The sequence below is a fragment of the Dermacentor silvarum genome, chromosome 2 (genome assembly GCF_013339745.2).
Source record: "Dermacentor silvarum isolate Dsil-2018 chromosome 2, BIME_Dsil_1.4, whole genome shotgun sequence".
Lineage (NCBI taxonomy): Eukaryota > Metazoa > Arthropoda > Arachnida > Ixodida > Ixodidae > Dermacentor > Dermacentor silvarum.
In genome coordinates, this window is record NC_051155.1 from 107,155,373 (window position 1) to 107,172,392 (window position 17,020).

The window sequence follows — 17,020 nt, forward strand, 5'->3', positions numbered from 1 at the left end:
CAAGCCGTTCCCGTTCTAAGGACGGGCAGTATAGCTTAGAAGGGGCATCGTACAGCTTGTTCGCAACCACAGACATTGAAACCTGCACTATCGGTTATTGGTCCTATCAAGAAAGACGATGGGCGTTGCCAGCTGCAAGCAGACCTAGCCATGCAAAAGTTGCCGGTAATGATTCCACCCGACTCCCAGTTATCAAGTGCGATAGAATTTGAACGTTGTCATAATACGTGTACAGAAACGGCTATAATGGCGAGGACGGAGTTGAACTGGGGAGCAACAGGCTGCGCGCCGTCCATCCCTTCCATATGTCGCCCTGCTATATAGCCCGCCCACACTCATCATTCACACTGCGAGCTCTGTACCGCGGAGGAAATCCCAGTGTCCTGAATTTGACGCAGAACGTAAAGTGTTAATGTATTGGACTCTAGCGTAGAATAACACCCCCGCACACAGCAGCAAGTGACACTTTGTTCCAACGAGGACACCGCATTGTATAGGAGGGAGATATTCCGGCTCCTCCCCACTTTCAGTCCAATTGAGGATAGGGTCCATCGTGATTTGCTGCGCTATAGGACAAACAGCTATTCCCAGTGCCGTCGGCGCTTGGCTTGGTATCGGACGAACGGAACACCTGACAGGTTACATCTTCAAGCTCTCGCAGCTCCGTATTCATAGAGCTCAGTTCACATACCAGCCGTATTTCATTGTTCTTTACTAAGCGCACCGACCCGTACGATCCACTCAACTTGTTCAACAACTCGACTATGTGCAAATAAACGCGACTCCCTACTGGAGCGACGTGCTTTCCGCCCTCTGGCTTTATAGCCCAATCAGCGTTCGAAAATAGAGCAAGTGGTACACCCGAAAGTGGCTGATCCAGAAAAACGTACGCCCACAGCTGCACTCGCGAGCTCGCCAAGCGGAACGGGCGCGCCCGATGGGGTCCCTGGCGTTTCGCCAGTGAAGTTACATAACCGCGCCCCACCTTGCGTTCAAACCACTCGCTCTAAAATGATAACGCTAGCGAAACCTTCAGCTGTGTAGCCGGAGACTATCCGCCACACCCCCCCGTCTGCTGAAACGCGCTCTATACTATATGATGTCAGCATTATACACCCCGTGTCACGTACGGCACAGCAGTCGATGCCGGGTGACTGAACGAGCCACACTTTCGCGGATCACAAAAGTGCAAGGCGCTATAGTTAAATCTTCTCCGCAACAGTGATTACAGTGTGCTGTGCCCAGCCACGCTAGCATTTCATCCCCCTCGAACCCCTCTCCTTGCCTAAGCCGTCAATCTCGGGCGACTTTCCCCGGCGTGTGACGACGCTATGCCCAACTGTTCAGTCTATATTGGAAACATTCCGAGCAATACTGAACAAACAAATCATCAAGGATACACGCTTAACAAGCGTCCTACCACCCCTATATAGTATACCGTTCTATTGTCGCCAGCTTGGCCGCAATAACTGGTCTTGCAGAGTTTATATGAACACCTGTCTCCGGCTTTCCGTACGTGCTGCACTACGGAGAGGTGGCGGGCTATTTGCGAGGCTGCTCTCCCACGACACGTGTCTATTATATAAGCTCGCAGGACTGGTACGGAAAAGCATGGAGGAGAGTAATAAAAAAAGAAAAAAATTGCTAATAACGGCTGTTATATTGTCGCACTGCGCTGTTGACCTCGGTATACGAATGGGTTTAAATGAGCGACACATCCGGTACAGGAACAAGAGCGTCTATAAACTAGCGAAGCCTGCAGCGTGCACGCTGCCGCTAATATAGGCCACCGCATCAAGCAAATCGATGCTTGTAAGAGCACGGTTAAATGAATATGCCGACCCGTACAATGCCCTCGTAACGCAAGCAAAACGCGCTCTGCAATCAGCTATTAACGGTAAACGTGAAAAGTAGAACAAAATGCTTCGGCGGAAAGCTAGACGCCCGACGGTCTGCGCCAGAATATCGGAGAGAGATCGTATCTGGCGATCTATATTTTAGCCCTTAAGACGCCTGACAACAACCTAGCCACATATAGTACTGCGTGCTAAAAGTAAATATAGATAAGAATCTGATAAAGAGACTGGCAGACTTCAATCGTTTATATAGCCGAGAGGGCTTGAGGCGACCTCAGCCAAGTGCATTGGCAGCAAGCCGCGATACAGCATTAAAAAAAAATGAAAAGTACTCCAATCTTGAGAACGATAACAATAACAACAAAGAGAAAGTATGATCAAATAAAAATATATATCTAATAGACATAAGCGGAAAACCTTTATTGAACGAAATGGAAAATCCTCTAATAGACGAACCCAAAAGAACGTGTAATAAACGAAAGGAATAAACCATTAATAGACGACAAAATTACAAGTCGTAGTAATCCGTATCACGAGTCGATGACGCCCAATTTAGGGACCGAGGGCGCGGTCCGTGGAACTCACCGCGGAAGAGGGCCAGGCTGTCGTCCAGGAAGCGTCGCAGTGGTGCCGTGGAGTCCCTGAGCCGGAAGCGGAAGTGGTCCCAGGCGGCCTCTCGTAGCCTCAGCTCGGTGTCGTGCGTGCAGCACGTGTTGAGACCCGAGGCCAGCGGACACAGCGTCAGAGACCCGCCTGCACCAACAAAGAGAGCAGCCACACAAAGCGGATTAGCACGCCGCGTGAGTGCGCCGAAAGCCCGGCTTTTAGAAACCGCGCTCAAGAATTGCGCTATGCAGTGCACACAGCACTGTCCACTATAATGAAAGGACACGAAAGCGGAATACTATTATGTTAAGCTATATTAGACAATTATACGTTTCTGGAATAGCGAAGTGGCCATTAGTACGTGTGAGAGAAGGCTTGAAAAAAAATAAGGGGCTGGGGGAGGCCGAATAGGACGCAAAGGCGACACCTGTCCTGCACAGGCTCCCGTGACTTCATCGATTTTGGACAGCGTCTGCTCACGTCCTGTTCATAGTTTGTAGGTATAAAGGAGGTCTACATAGCATTCTAAAGGAGCCAGAGACTAAACATTTCAAGCTTTGAGCACTTTTTCTGCGCTGTAAAGGTCGGAATGCAAAAAAAAAAAAAAACAATCATTCAAATTTCTGGCGTACATCTACCTGACGGCGCAAAATTCAATAAAGGGAAGGAGGGGATCACACTTTCGTGCTAGTTGGTCCAAGACTGCCCCCCCCCCTCCCCTCCTCCCTTACAGAAAAAAAAGAAAGGAAGAAAAACATATTTGGCATTCTATTTCTTCCGCTACTTTATCAACTCTTCTGCGCCAAGTGAAGGCAAAATAAAGTTTAGAAAAAAAAAAAGAAAGCACCGAACCGGTCTAAACAGATTAAGCGTTGATTTAGAGCGTATACCTTGAAATATGAATGCCCAACGAGTGGTTCACCTTAAATTACACTTCAAGCATGCCGTCCAGGCAGTGCACTCCTGGCACGGCACCCAGTAGGCCCTCTGTGCAGATAACCGCGCATGCCAAGCCGCAAGATTACTCTGCACACGAGGACCTGGTTCAAGGCCTGGCCTTACATGACACGCTGACCCACCCTAACTCGATTTATATACTTTGGCGTCCCGAATAAATTCAAGGTCTATGAGAAATGTCGCGGTGGGAGGGGGCTCTGGATCTTGAACGTGCGCCCAAAGATCGGTACAACGACGTTTCGTTGAGCGGAATGCGTTCGGCACCTCCGGCGGTAATCCCACACGCGACCTCGCTCTTAGCAGCAGATCGCCGCAAATGCTGCGCCGTCCCGGCGGATAGACCCATTCAATTTCAGAGAGATCAACGCCTGGACCCTCACATCGACTCACTCGGCGCAGATTTCACTTCACCTGCGACGTCATCGGTGACAAAAGTGACGGCACGTATAGCCCCGTGAGAAACGCAAGCACGAACGATTCAGAAGTGCGAGAGAGAAGAACGTAACTATCGCTTCTTAATTCCCGAATGACTAAAGAAAGCACGGCACTCGCAACACAATCGGACTGTTTTAATTGTAGACCGCGCCGCGCCCAACGACGACGGCAAACCAAATGCACGATAGCAAGCGTTCGTTCCACACCGCAGTCGCGTGATCCAGCTGAACCAACGGTAGCCGCTCCAGCCAGCGCACGGACAGCGGAGCGACAACCAGCTGCCGCAAGAATGCTACTACCCCGAACGAAAACGTGTCGGTGCGCCGGGTATAGTAATTAACGCTATTAATCCGCAGCCAGCAGAAGCACAGAGACTTAAACCGTAGACAGCCTCAGCAACGTCCGCTCGCTGGCGTTATAAAACAAACGCCCACTCGTCCTTCCCTTTTTTTTTTTTCCGGCGCATGCGCACAAACGATTGCGAAAATGAGGCAGCGCCCGTAATACAATCGGCCCTCGTTATTTTTTTTTTTTATTTCTCTCTCTCTCTCCCTTCAGGCACGCATTCTCGCATCTCGAACACAGGCCAGCCAGCCGCACAGTCTGCCGCGGCAGGCAGCGTTCGAAGCGGCGCGAACGAACCTGAACACGCGCGGGCCGTGCCAGACGCAACAGCTGCTGCCGATCGAGGCGGCCAACCGTCTGTACGAGCCAGGCAAGCGTCGAGCACGCACATATACAACGATGCCGAAGGGCCCTCACGGCGTAAAACACAAAACCGGCGCAACTGCGGCAGCAGCGACGTGGTGCTTGCTGCCCGTATGTAGACGGAGCCGAGCTATATAACGCGTATACTCCATTCATATACGTAGTATAGGTATACTGCGTTCCGCCGAATGGCCACAGTCGCCCGCGTGCTGCGGAACGCTTGGAATTTTCGTATCCGGCTACCCCTTATACGGCGTCGTATAGGCCACGGGTTATACACGAGGCTCGCATCTCGATGCCATCGTCGGGGGTGCTTTGCCAGGAGCATCGCTTCAGTCCGAGCGCCGTCGCTGTTCCAGGATGTTAAACGCCAGACACGTATCGCTCGATGCAGTCCCTCTTATACGTCCGAGTAACGCTTATACTGACGCTTATAACAGCGCTTGTACCGCGCAAATAAAGGACTTTGTGGGGAATTCGACAACCGACTTCCAATGGCCCCTCACTTGTTCTAGCTGCGGCACAGTGGAAACGGCTCTTCGCTTCGCCCCTCAGCAAGAAAAAAAACAGCATATTTGCAGATAAAAAACACAGTGAAGGACGAAGAAGTCGTAGAGATAACCAACAAGCATTATTGTTAATCTACAAAACAGTGCGTCAAACGATAACTAAAAGTATGTATTTATTGACGATATTAATGACAAAAGTTTCATCGTATTTTCTGTCGTCATGCCACGCTACTTTTAAACATATTTAAATCCATAATTCCTAGTTTATTATATGACGTTGGGCCTACATTTCTACCACTGCGAGATACCTATAGATACTTTTTTTTTTTTTTTTTAACTGTTGTCAGCCTATTTATGCGCTGTGAGTCTGTCTTCGCCGCAAGGCACCATTGTCATGTAGCGAAGCAAACAAGCAACATGATACGCATTTTAATTATTTTATTAGTATTGCTATCTGTAATGCATTAGTGTAACTAAATATGCACAGGTGCCTGCAAGCGGCGCCGGCTACTAATAATTACGAAACGCAACTACACGAAAATAAAGCGAAAAATAGGGGGGACAGCTGAAATACTTAGGAACACGAGAACAGTTTATGTGGCGTAACCACGCGAACGCGACACACATCCTTTAGGGAGTGACTTGGACCCGCCATTCGCTTGCGGACGCGATGCACCTTCGACCACCGTAAGAGCATTGACGCTGGTGCATTCTATTCGTCAGGTTAAGATGAAGCTCGGGGGCCCCCTTCCGTCTACTACAGTGGAATTTCGTTGATGCGATCTTCACGGGAACCGAAAATTAATGCGTATCATCCGAAAGTCATATTATTCGACGTATTATCCATCCCAATCGTATTATCGGGAAAAGAAAAAGGAACATATCATCCGGAAAAATATATTATGCAGAATCGTATCAACGAGATTCCACAGTATATTTAAATAAAAGTGAAACACAGAAACACTGTGATAAGACAAGCGTTGAAACGATGTGGATGAAATTTATTGCATTTACTTTATTGCTGGTTAACTCGTAAGACAGGGTTGGCACCCGTGTTTGGTTTTGCGCCGCTTCTGGTTTACCGAGCCCCGATCCTCTCACGGTGTGCGTGCCCACTCGGCAAAAGCGTAATTTACTATTAATGTTAGCTTAACATAGTATTCCTATCAAGCGTCCCTTTAATGCGTGATACCTGCCTTCGTCTGTACGCGACTGCCATCTTCCAGTGCGTGAGTATACAAGTGATTTAGCTGGGAATGATCAAAGTGTAAGCGAACAACTTATTTATTGCAAACCCGGTTTCTGAAGTCACAAACGTATTTTACTGTTCGCGGGGTGTCGAAGACACGACACAGGGTCAGACCCTTGGCCGCATATGCTCTTCACAACACGATGCACGTTGCAAGTATCTTCATTCAGGTCATTCGCTCATTTTCGCAAGGCGAAATAGAAGAGGTCAACAAGGAATATGTCCACTGGAGAAAGCAACTCGGGATCTGTGAGAGGAAGGCATCTATAATACGCTTAAAAACATCGGAAGAAACAGGACGTGTAAAATAAAAATTAAAAAAAAACCGCATAGCGTCTGACTCCCGCATTGCTTCTAAGCATAAAGAAAAAAAGGAACAAATCAAGATGGAGAGTGGTAGGCAGTGGTGAGGGGCAACACAGGAAGGATCGGCCGGCATTCCCTTCCTCTTCAACTTGCGCGAGTGATGGGTAACAGATGCATTAAAGGGGTGCCCCCGATTCTCAAGACGCGACAAAAAGAAGAAATCGCCGATCCGTCAACCCGACGTCCCCCATCCCGAAACTATACGCGTTCGTTCCGCCAAGACCAGCGAAGACAGAAACGCTAGGGACACAAAACTTCGCACGCGCGCCGCCTCCGGAGGCCCACCGCCCACACGTCGGCGGGATTTTGCAACGTCGTTGAAAGACTCGCAACACGATCTCAATGGATACGCCACACGCCCGGCCGCCAGCGTACGCGCGCTGCTAAAATTTCGCCACTGCAGTTGAAACTGCTGTCGTGGAAGAGAGAAGGAGGGATCAGCAGCTGTGCCGCTGCGGCGGCAACCGGCCCGCTGGTTGTCCCGTTTGCCGCTCCTTCCCGCCCGCGCAGTGGCCCAGCCGCCCACGGGTTCTGCTGGGGGCCGAGGCGCGAGCGTTCACTGCGCATGCGCTCGCTAAGGGGGGGGCGATGATCCCGCTCCAGCTGAGCACGCAGTCTCTTGTGACGCAGCGTGGCTCGTTCACGCTTTTCTCTACCGTCCGCCGTCAACGCGATATCGGTTTTCCAACAAAGCGGTCGGGCGAAAGAAGATGCGCAGGACACGCGTCAACTCTTGCAAGTGACGCAGGAGAGGCCCACAAGTTTTTTTTTTTGCGAGCTTGTTGCTGATGACACTTTATAGCGAACAGCCATCAAAAGGCTGGCACGCTTAATCTTAAAATAGTCCTTAGTGAACACTGGGTTAGGTTAGGTTGAATTAGGTCTTTCATTTCTGTTTCTCTTCGTACCCGTCTCCTGCCACATTTTTCGATTTCTTTTTTTTTTTCTGGAACCTGAACTGACTTGCTCATATACTATATATGTATACACACACGGGTTCTAGCATTGACAGCCCAAATTTGTACAATGAAGATCATCAGCAGCCAGAGAGACAGTCGATTTGACGCACTATCTTCAAGTATTTACGCGTAGAAAGTGTTCCGATTTCCATCAGCGTTTACATTAACACTGAACATACAGGGCGGTGTCGGCCACGCCCTTGGGTATCCTTGCCAATCGACTGTGCATGGAATAACGCTGCCAATAGCTCCGCGCTTAATTACACTCTCTGTGCGTTACTCGCAACATGCCTTTGCCATAATTTACAATTGTTCTCCGGTACAACAGAAGTCGTTCCACGCTGGCACGTGCTCCAGTGCCGCTGCGCATGCGCGAAGGGCTCCAAGATGGCTAGTGCCGATACATCGGGCTTTGCTATAAAGTATGACTCCCATAAAGATGCTAAAGCACCAAAAAAAAAAGCACCCCACATAATCAAACGAGTCTGAATAGCTCGTATTCGAAAGGATCTAAGTGGACCATATACTAACGTAGTATTAGTTTTGCCACGAGAAACTATAAGCGCTATCAAGCCGTCACAACAGACAGCCGTAACGGTTCCACACTCCATGCAGAGAGCAGAAATAGCGCGAGGCCAACACGTCAAAAGTTATCCAAAGAAAAAAAAAAAAAAGCTAGAGCGGTGGTTGGCGTTTAACCGCAGTTAACACGTGTAAATGACGCCTGCATACGATTTGCCTGCGTCTTGGCCTGATGCTATACACAAACCGGAGTCAGCGACATGATTTGTGGGTGTAGGCGGTGGTCTGCGAGATTCAAGGTAACTCCGACTGGTTCTCCGCGAACATCTATATCTACCTGTGTGTGCACGACGAAGCGTGGTTACTGCAAAAAAGAAAAATAGCGAGAGAGAGAAACACAGAAAAGAAAATGAAGTGGGCATATTCCCAGTGAGGGCTGCTACGGCGTAACGCATTAAAAAGAGAAGGCAATAAAGTTGCGAGCTGCAGAGCGGGACGGCGGGTTGGCGAAGCGCGTTCGCCTTGAACCGTGACGACGCCCGTGAAGCCAAGGGAGCGTGTGTGCGTTACTGGAAGAGGAAGGAGCGCCGACCGCTTCTCGGGCACCGCCACGACTCTCGACTTGCCCCGACGCAGAACAACCTTGGCAAAATGTTGGGCACCGTGTCAACACAGTGAGGAAATCGCTTATCTGCCGGTATATCGAAATCGTCGTGCAATCAGTGCCGGAGCTTCGTCTTGTGACACGCGCGGCGTCGGCGATCGACTGCGTCGACGCCTGAAACTACGGCGACGTGTAAAGACGATGACGTCGCGTCACAGTTGCTACGGGAGACGTAGTTCTTAAAGCTCTAATGGTGAGAGTTCAGGTAGATTCGTCATCTCTTGTCGTGCTAAGAGCAAGGGTATTGGCCCCCCTTCAAGTTATGCGGGGAACGATTCTGCAGCATGCGCTTATCATCGCGCAGGAGATTTCATGACACTTTTTTTTTGTCGTACAAAGGAAACACTCGCACATAGGCACTCACGCTGAGTCGATACCAAATTGCTTCATTCATCAATTCCTTCATTCATTTGTTTCCATCTGTTTAGAGAGTTTGAAAAAAAAAAGCCGTGTTCGTAAAAAGTCACGCGTCAAAATTATTATATCCGCGTTAGCAATCGAAATAGTCATCTTTCCGACAAGACTGTCCGTCATTTGAAAAGGAAATATTATATTCCGGGCTTTTACGAGCGAGAACGACGATCTGATTATGAGGCACGCCGTAGTGAGGAACTCCGGCTTAATTAGGACCACCCGCAAGTTCTTTATCGTGCACGTCTAAATCTAAGCACACGAACGTCTTTTCTTTTATGTTTTTTTTTCCTTGTATTTCGACCACGTCGAAATGTGGCCACCCGAAGTCGGGCACGAACCCGCGACCTTAAAGCTGCTCAGTACCGCAGCGCTATAACTGTAATATATGCGCGCAGGTAACCCGTCTTTTTTCCTTTTCATTCCACTAAGCTAATTGATGGCAAGTTTGGGTCGAACAATACGAAAAAAAAAAGAAAGCTACATAAAAAAAAACTATGTAGCGCTTTAGCACGTGCAAATGAGCGCAAGTAAAATCATTAGGGAAACACTCTTTGTATTGAGCGCTAAGCGAGACAATGGCAAAGGAAAGTATGAAGGTCTTCGCCAACCAAGCATGTCCTGAGGTCTGCCAAGGACAGCAACAATTCGCGTCAGACAGCCCGCAATAACTCCGCGAGCGCCTATATTCGGACAAAGGAAAACAACAGAGTACGCGGCTACGTGTAAGAAAGTTAATTTGCACCAAGGTGACTGTTGCGTAACATTTCATTGCCTCTTTGTTTTCCTTACACGATTTATAGATGTAGGCTCCGCGGGCACACCATCAACACACATCGGCCGGATAATAGATATCATGTATTTGACCATCGTCACAGCGGTTGTCTGGGAAAGCAAGAGGCCTAACGGCTTGCGCGAAAAAATAAAGTGCGGGCGAATAGAAAAACGAATGCTCTTCCACTGGGCTCATACAATAGAACAAAAACTGTCCAACTTGTGCGCTGCGCCACTGTTATCGTGATAACGGTACCGGCGACGCACATATATGCAGTTTTTGTAGTCACATTTTCACTCAACATGACTTATTATGTTTGGTACCTCGAACCAGGGAGGCATTCAGGGACTCTCGGGTGGACAAATTATTAGCGCTAGCAATAAGAGACACTCTGTTGCAATTTGGAAAACGAAATAAATGGTATCGGACGGACATAAACGGCCTAAAGTCACTGTTTAGCTCCCCCGCATACAAGCGGCCAAGCTGGTATATTGAGCACACGTCTATACATTCGCGCACAACGATAATCAAGGATAAACACACTGGGGCATTCGGCAACGTCGTTACCTCGAAAACTTGACGAAAAGCAAACATGCCGCTAAATACGCAGAAAAAGAACGCCGAGGCGCAGACTACAGACGATGTGAACTCCCAACAACATTTGAGGTACGTCACGCTAAAGACAACGCAAAGAGAGCATTACAGCCCTTTCTGCAAGAGCCAGACATGTCAAGGCAGCAGGCTTTTGACACGCCATCGTAATAGACGCCGCAAACCGCTGCGTCACGACCCCACCTCTGAGCCAGCTTCGGTGTATACAGCGGTATCTGAAGAGGATGACAGCGCAACGAACCCTGTCCAATTGGAAAGCGTGAAGAACGTCGAATAAGGGCGGGTGTTAAGAACTTTGCGAGCATTAGTCGCGTGCCATCGCCGCCCTCGTCAGAATCCCGAAATAACGGAGGGAAATTTTTTTCGCGTAACGCCCCTCATCTACGCCTCCCCTCCCAGCCGTCGCGATGACAGCGGCCGAGTTCCTTCGTGCCAAGAAAGAAAGGCACGCACAAGAAAAACACTGCAGCGAACACCACCTTCTCTCTCTCTCTCACACACACACACACAAAAAAAAGGCGCTTTGAACACTAAGTGGTGGCACCGATCGTGGTGACGCGCGTGTCCGGTCTTCCTTCCTTCTCTCTCGTGCGGTCAAAAGGGCCGCGTATATCCCTAATACGCGTGTCGTCTTAGCACTGCACGCAAGGGGGCACTCGACGGCGCGGTGGATACTGTAGTACACAGTACATGCACGTGTGTCCCCGGCGCAATTAGACAACGAGAGCGGCGCGCGCACACTGCACTACGGGCGCCCCTAATCGCCCGCTCGTTGCCGTCCTCGTAATCGGTCCAAACCTCCGCTCGAGGATGCCGCGCTGTCGCAACGAGCCCCATCCGCCGCCCACGATCTCTCGCGCCGTCTCGCCCCCCTCTCCTCTTCAGCGCGGTGACTCTGCGTGTGTGTGGTGCCCTCCATCTGGCTCTGCGCGCGCGGGGCAACACCCAACGCAACACGTACACTCCTCCCCCACACCTTACCCTCTTTCCCTCCTTCGCGGTGCGAAAAAGCGCGCGCGTGCCAAAGCGGACGCGCTGCGAGTCATCGCTGCCGGCATTCCGGGAGGAGCAGCAGGACGACAGCGATGATGCTGCGCGCATCATCTTCCCTCCTCCCCTTCCACCTCCACTGTTTCGGAGAAGAGGCCACTGGCGTCTCTCTTCTTCCGCCGCTGACCTCACTTCACCTCACCTCCCCCCTTTCTATGGCGGTCTTCATACACTTTCCTTCTCGTGGCATCCTTTTAACCAGGAAGCGAGGGAGAAAGGGAATCATCGCTCCAGTCAGTGCTGTTAGATTGAAGGAAGGGTGGGGGAGGAGGGTGAAATAAGGAGAGGGGTTCAATCGGCGACGAGCGTCGGTGGTCCCGCTTAATTAGCGAGAAGAGGCGCTTCTTTTCGCTGGAAAGAGTAGGGAGGGAAACAGGGCGTCGCTGTGAGGCATTCCCTCCCCCCCCCCTCTCCATTCAAAGCTCACTCACACTCTCTAATTAGACTCATAGAGAGTGGCTGTCTGATTCACGGTGCGATCCGGCACGGGCGACGGGAAATAATTAAAGATGGGACACATTGGTCACGAAGGTCGCGGTCAAACGCCAGGTCGAAGTTGCACACCATCGGGTATATCGGGTGCAGCCCTACCGCGTTTGGCACGGCTGCCGTGTCCGTCGGTATCTCGGCGGATATATTTGTGGATATCGATATACGAAGATTATATGTGCACCAAATTGAAGTACCAGAGAACGGGCTTTACAACCCTTCTATATGCTGACCGACAAAGTAGCCCAAGTAAGCGCCCCCTCTGACCAGCGCAAAAGAAAATCCGACATTAGACCTTTAAAACACTGTCGGCTCACGGGTAGCACTAAAGAACGCCGGCCTGTTGATGTATTAGTAGATTATATTTAGCGTATTATTTTACCTATATTATTTTCTTTGGTTTAACCGTTCGGTATGTGCCACTGTGACACAAAGGGTGCAGCATCATTAAATGTTGCTTCAGCTGCGTGCCGTACTTATCTGCGCATAAGCCTCTGACCACCATCCTTCATTCGACAAGCATCACACATCACTTTCGTCCTCCGACATCACGGCGTAGACGTTTCAAACTGTACATCCACGTGCATTGGAGTTGGCATTTCGGCATAGCTTGTGAGCGATGTATAGTGCACGAACACGAAAACAGGATGAGAATAAAGTTGTCACCTCGGCGCACGAGCTGGTTCAATATTGCGTGAGATTACACGTCGCATAGGATGAAAGTAAACGAAGTTCTAAGCATTGGCGCTATAGTTATAAAGCATTCACATTAAGTACCGCTTCACGTAGATTCAACGTATGCGTTGATATGCTTTGTTGTTCTTGTTGTTGTTTTGTCTTTTTTCTTCGCAGACTGGACACAGCATACCGGACTAAATCAAGCAGCAGAGCAACAATGGCAATTGGCTTATTCAACTCTGCGAGTCAGTTACGGTGACCTTATCGCATTTTTTTTTTCTTTTTGTGCGCTTAATTAGAGCACCAACCAACAATTAATTCACTCGTTCTTTACGTATACAGTTTTTCGTCCGTGCGCAGACTTAACTGTTGTGTCGTCCTATATTCTCACCTCTATCCCTCCGTTGGCCTTGACACGCGCACACGTCTCGCGACGGGATTTTGATGCATATATGCGCCGGCCCGCGGCTCGCATAACGGTCGCCGCGCGCTCAACGTCCGTCACGTGTGACAACGGGCAGTCGGACGGCGCGATTGCCGGCGGGGTGTTTGCGACGCTATATACTGTATAGGTGCCCCGGCAGCTATAGCTACATCAGCAGCAGGTGGAGTGGTGTAGCTATATAGCTGCAGGGGCACCTATATAGCTACACCACCCCACCTGCTGCTGATGTTGTTGTTCCTCTGATTAACAAGTGGTACACATACCCACCGTGGGAGATCAGCCAAGAATTGGGCGGCTTCCACAAAAATGAGCAGAAGTTCAAAGGAAAACAAAAAAGGAAAAAAAAAAAAGATTACTGGGGAAAATTTATTATTACTGGGTGTTCCAAGGGTGAATCCAAGGGTGGTCATGCTAGGGTGAATCCAAGAATGGTTAAATATTTATCAGATACTTATTATTATTTTTAAAATTTTGTTTAAGGAACGCAACCGATTGGTGTCAAGCGTAGATCATTTTGTCGCATTGCAAGCATTCCGGTGGCTGTGCCCCAACGCCGCAAGATACAAACGAAAGCAGGACGGGAACATTCGTGCTGAAGACGAGCTTGCTTTTATATAGGGATCTCGAGCAACTTTCTCCTTGGCGAAGAACATCGCCGACAAGCTAGGAGAAGGTGGTCAATTCTTTCCAGTTCACCGCACCGCACACACAAACGAGATGCCACCAAACCAGCTAGCCATGTGTATACAGAAATGTAGTGTCGGGATGCGGGAGCATCGCCTCGTTATATTGTAACCTAGGCTGAAGACGGGAGGCTTGAAAAAATAGACGCGTCCCTTTGATGGCGGGCCAGAAGAAGAACGAGCAGGTTACGCGCTTCATCGTCTTTCATGGCGCCGACCTTTGCGCGCGCCGTCCCGCGGTACGGAAGCCTCATCACTGTAGCAACTGCGAAAAGCGACCGTCCCGGTCGCGTCAAAAAGTCCCGTCAGCGAAGTCGACGACAAGAAATGGAGCTTCTGAGGTGCATCTGGACGCTCACGTACGCGCATGGTATGGTTTCATTTCATGCGCACTACATGAACAACTTCAGCGCGGGGACGACGACGGAGTGAACCGGGGTCAGAACTGCAGGGGACGATTTCGTAGGTTACGTCACTGAGGCGGCGTGTAACCCTGTAGGGACCAAAATACCGGCGGAGCAACTTTGCCAAAAGTCCACGATGGGCGTCCAGACCCACACGCGGTCGCCGGTATTATAATGGACGTCGCGACGACCCCGGGTGTATCGAAGAGCGTCGGTATGCTGTTGGCTCTGGGTACGATGCCGAGCAAGCTGGCGTGCTGCTTCGGCATTTTGAATGAACTCTTCCACGTGTTCGCTTTTCGGGCTATTATCAGCCACAGGTAGCATGGCACAAATATTGTAACCTTTAATTTGGCTGTTGGGCAGAATTTCCACCTTTGGTATATTCCTGGCCGTCATAGCGGTCGTTCATTTCGATTATGGGGCCACTAGCAGGTAGGTGGACACCAGACGCACGCAATAAACGTTTTCAACGCGAGCTGGTTGTACACAGATTGGAAAGAAATCAGAACGGCCGGAGAATACATGTCATTGTTCTTGCATCAAAACAACACAACACGATGCGTACATAAAGAAAGACATGGTAATATATAGATCATGACATCTATATCAGGCGGAAAGAGTCCTCCTTTTTGGACTGTTGCAGGCAAATGTGAGGATATGTGGTGGAGATTCTACAGTGATTTTGAGGGGGCTCACGAGTTTTGAAAGCAGTCCAGTGGACATTATGCCGACGCCCCGAAACCTCTCGTTGGAAGGAAAATACGTTATATAACAAATAATTCAACCAAATACGTTGCTGTTGTTGTTGATGTTGTGATCGACGTCGTCATCATCGTCTATTTACTCACTCGTTTATTGAACCCTTAAAACTCATAGCTTCGTCATACGTGCGCCGTTATGAAGCAGAAGACAAACTCAAGAGTTCCTAACACTTCCCGAAGCAAAAAATGTATCAAGCGAAAATAAAGCGTTCGCCTGGCTAGTCAGGCTTCCGGCAATACTAGCCCGAAAAACAAGTATTCGTCAAACCGGACGCTGAGCCAATCACTGCAGGATGTGGCGGGCATTACACGACTCCCTAACTCTGGCCCGGATGCTGCAAGGAGCGGAATAAGCGTGCGCCTTTTCGCGGATAATATTGCAACGCGATGTCGCGTGCAACTTCCGAGGCAATCGCGCACTTGCAGGAAAAGCGTAAAACACGGTCCTATATAGGGTTAAGTCGCCTCAAGACGTGTCACCCTCCGCAAAATTTGGCGCCTTGGCGGCGATGTGTCACTGTCATTACGCCGAAAGCCTAAAAATGAAACTGCCGTCCGAGACGGAAGAGTGGCAAACAAGCATGCATATTAACACTTCGTGGCAAGAATTGCCCAGCTCGCGCTCATATACACATTATAGAAGAAAAGACATTCAAGTAAAGCGACTGAAAAAGCAAATTTTGCGATTATGCCTTGAGGTTTCTTGAGGAGCACCGCCCACTCATAAAAGAAAGAATAAAAAAAAAAAGCAAGAGATCTACAGCTAGGTAGCTGCTCCGCATATATACATACGTATACGTATATTTTTCTTAAGGAACATGTATCGGAACAGATGTAGAAATTTTGTAATGTCTGCGAGACTGTCAAACACGTACACATTTGACGTATATACGCAGGAGATCACGTAATTAAAAGTCATGTACTGGGTTAACAGTTTCCCATAACTTTTCTTAGACACAACCAATTTCATTCACACTGCTTCGCTGGCTACACAAATGAGAGAATTTCGCTTATATTCGAAAATCGAGAAGGAAGTGCTTAATTAAGCAATCCCATATTTCATCGCATGCCTGTAGCGCATTTTCCCCTGTCATCCGGATCGGAGTATACACTTGCGTGGCATCTAGAGAGAGAACCCTTCCTTTCGATCGAAGATTTCGCTACAGCGCGACTGTCGGCGCGCGTTTTCGTTATACCGAGACTTTCTCTACAGCGAGGCGCGCACATCGCATCGCAGTGCGAAGGCGTGCGCATCGCGTCATCGCGACCCGCGTCTCTCAGCGAGACCTGCGGGTTCTTCCGTCCGTGCGGCCCTAAAGCAGCCAGAGCAGGACACAGCCCGAACGCGATGACGCCGTCGAATGTGCACACGACATCATGCGCTGCATGGGACCGTGAGGAAGGGGCGGCTGTCGAGGTGACGCAATCGCGGGCCAGCAAGTGACGCGGGTACATACGAGTGTCGTCGTCGGGCGCGGCGACGCGTGACGGCCAAGAAGCCAAGTGCGCTCGCTGCGTCGAAGCCTATTCTGCCCGCTTGCCCCAGTCACTCACTCTCACTCGGCCCCTCAGTCTCGTGACGCCGGCTCGCGGTAGAAACGCGATCGACGTCGCCGCCGCCGCCGCCAAGGCCGAAAACTCGGCAGGGGCGCGGCAGGCGAGTGAATAGTGAGGGGAGGGGGGGGGGGGGGGACCGTCGCCCCCTTCGTTAATTGACGCGCGAGACCGGCGTGCGCGCCGCGGGGGTGTCACGCCGTCTGCATGCAGGAGGAAGAGGGGGAAGAGGTGGCGTTTTTTGAAAGCCGACGCATCTCAAATGGGGACCCGTCTCTTCCAGTCGTCCCCGTCTCTTGACGCGACTGGGGCGCTCTCCTTCGA

General features: G+C 50.0%; 1 protein-coding gene across 1 annotated transcript in view; it reads right to left on the minus strand.

Annotated features, from left to right (window-relative positions):
- The window catches only part of LOC119441666 (glypican-5-like), a 117,831-nt gene that overhangs the window by 60,093 nt on the left and 40,718 nt on the right, over positions 1–17,020 (minus strand). The window contains 1 exon segment of the mRNA XM_037706261.2: positions 2,442–2,609. Coding sequence (XP_037562189.1) covers positions 2,442–2,609 — 168 coding nt within the window.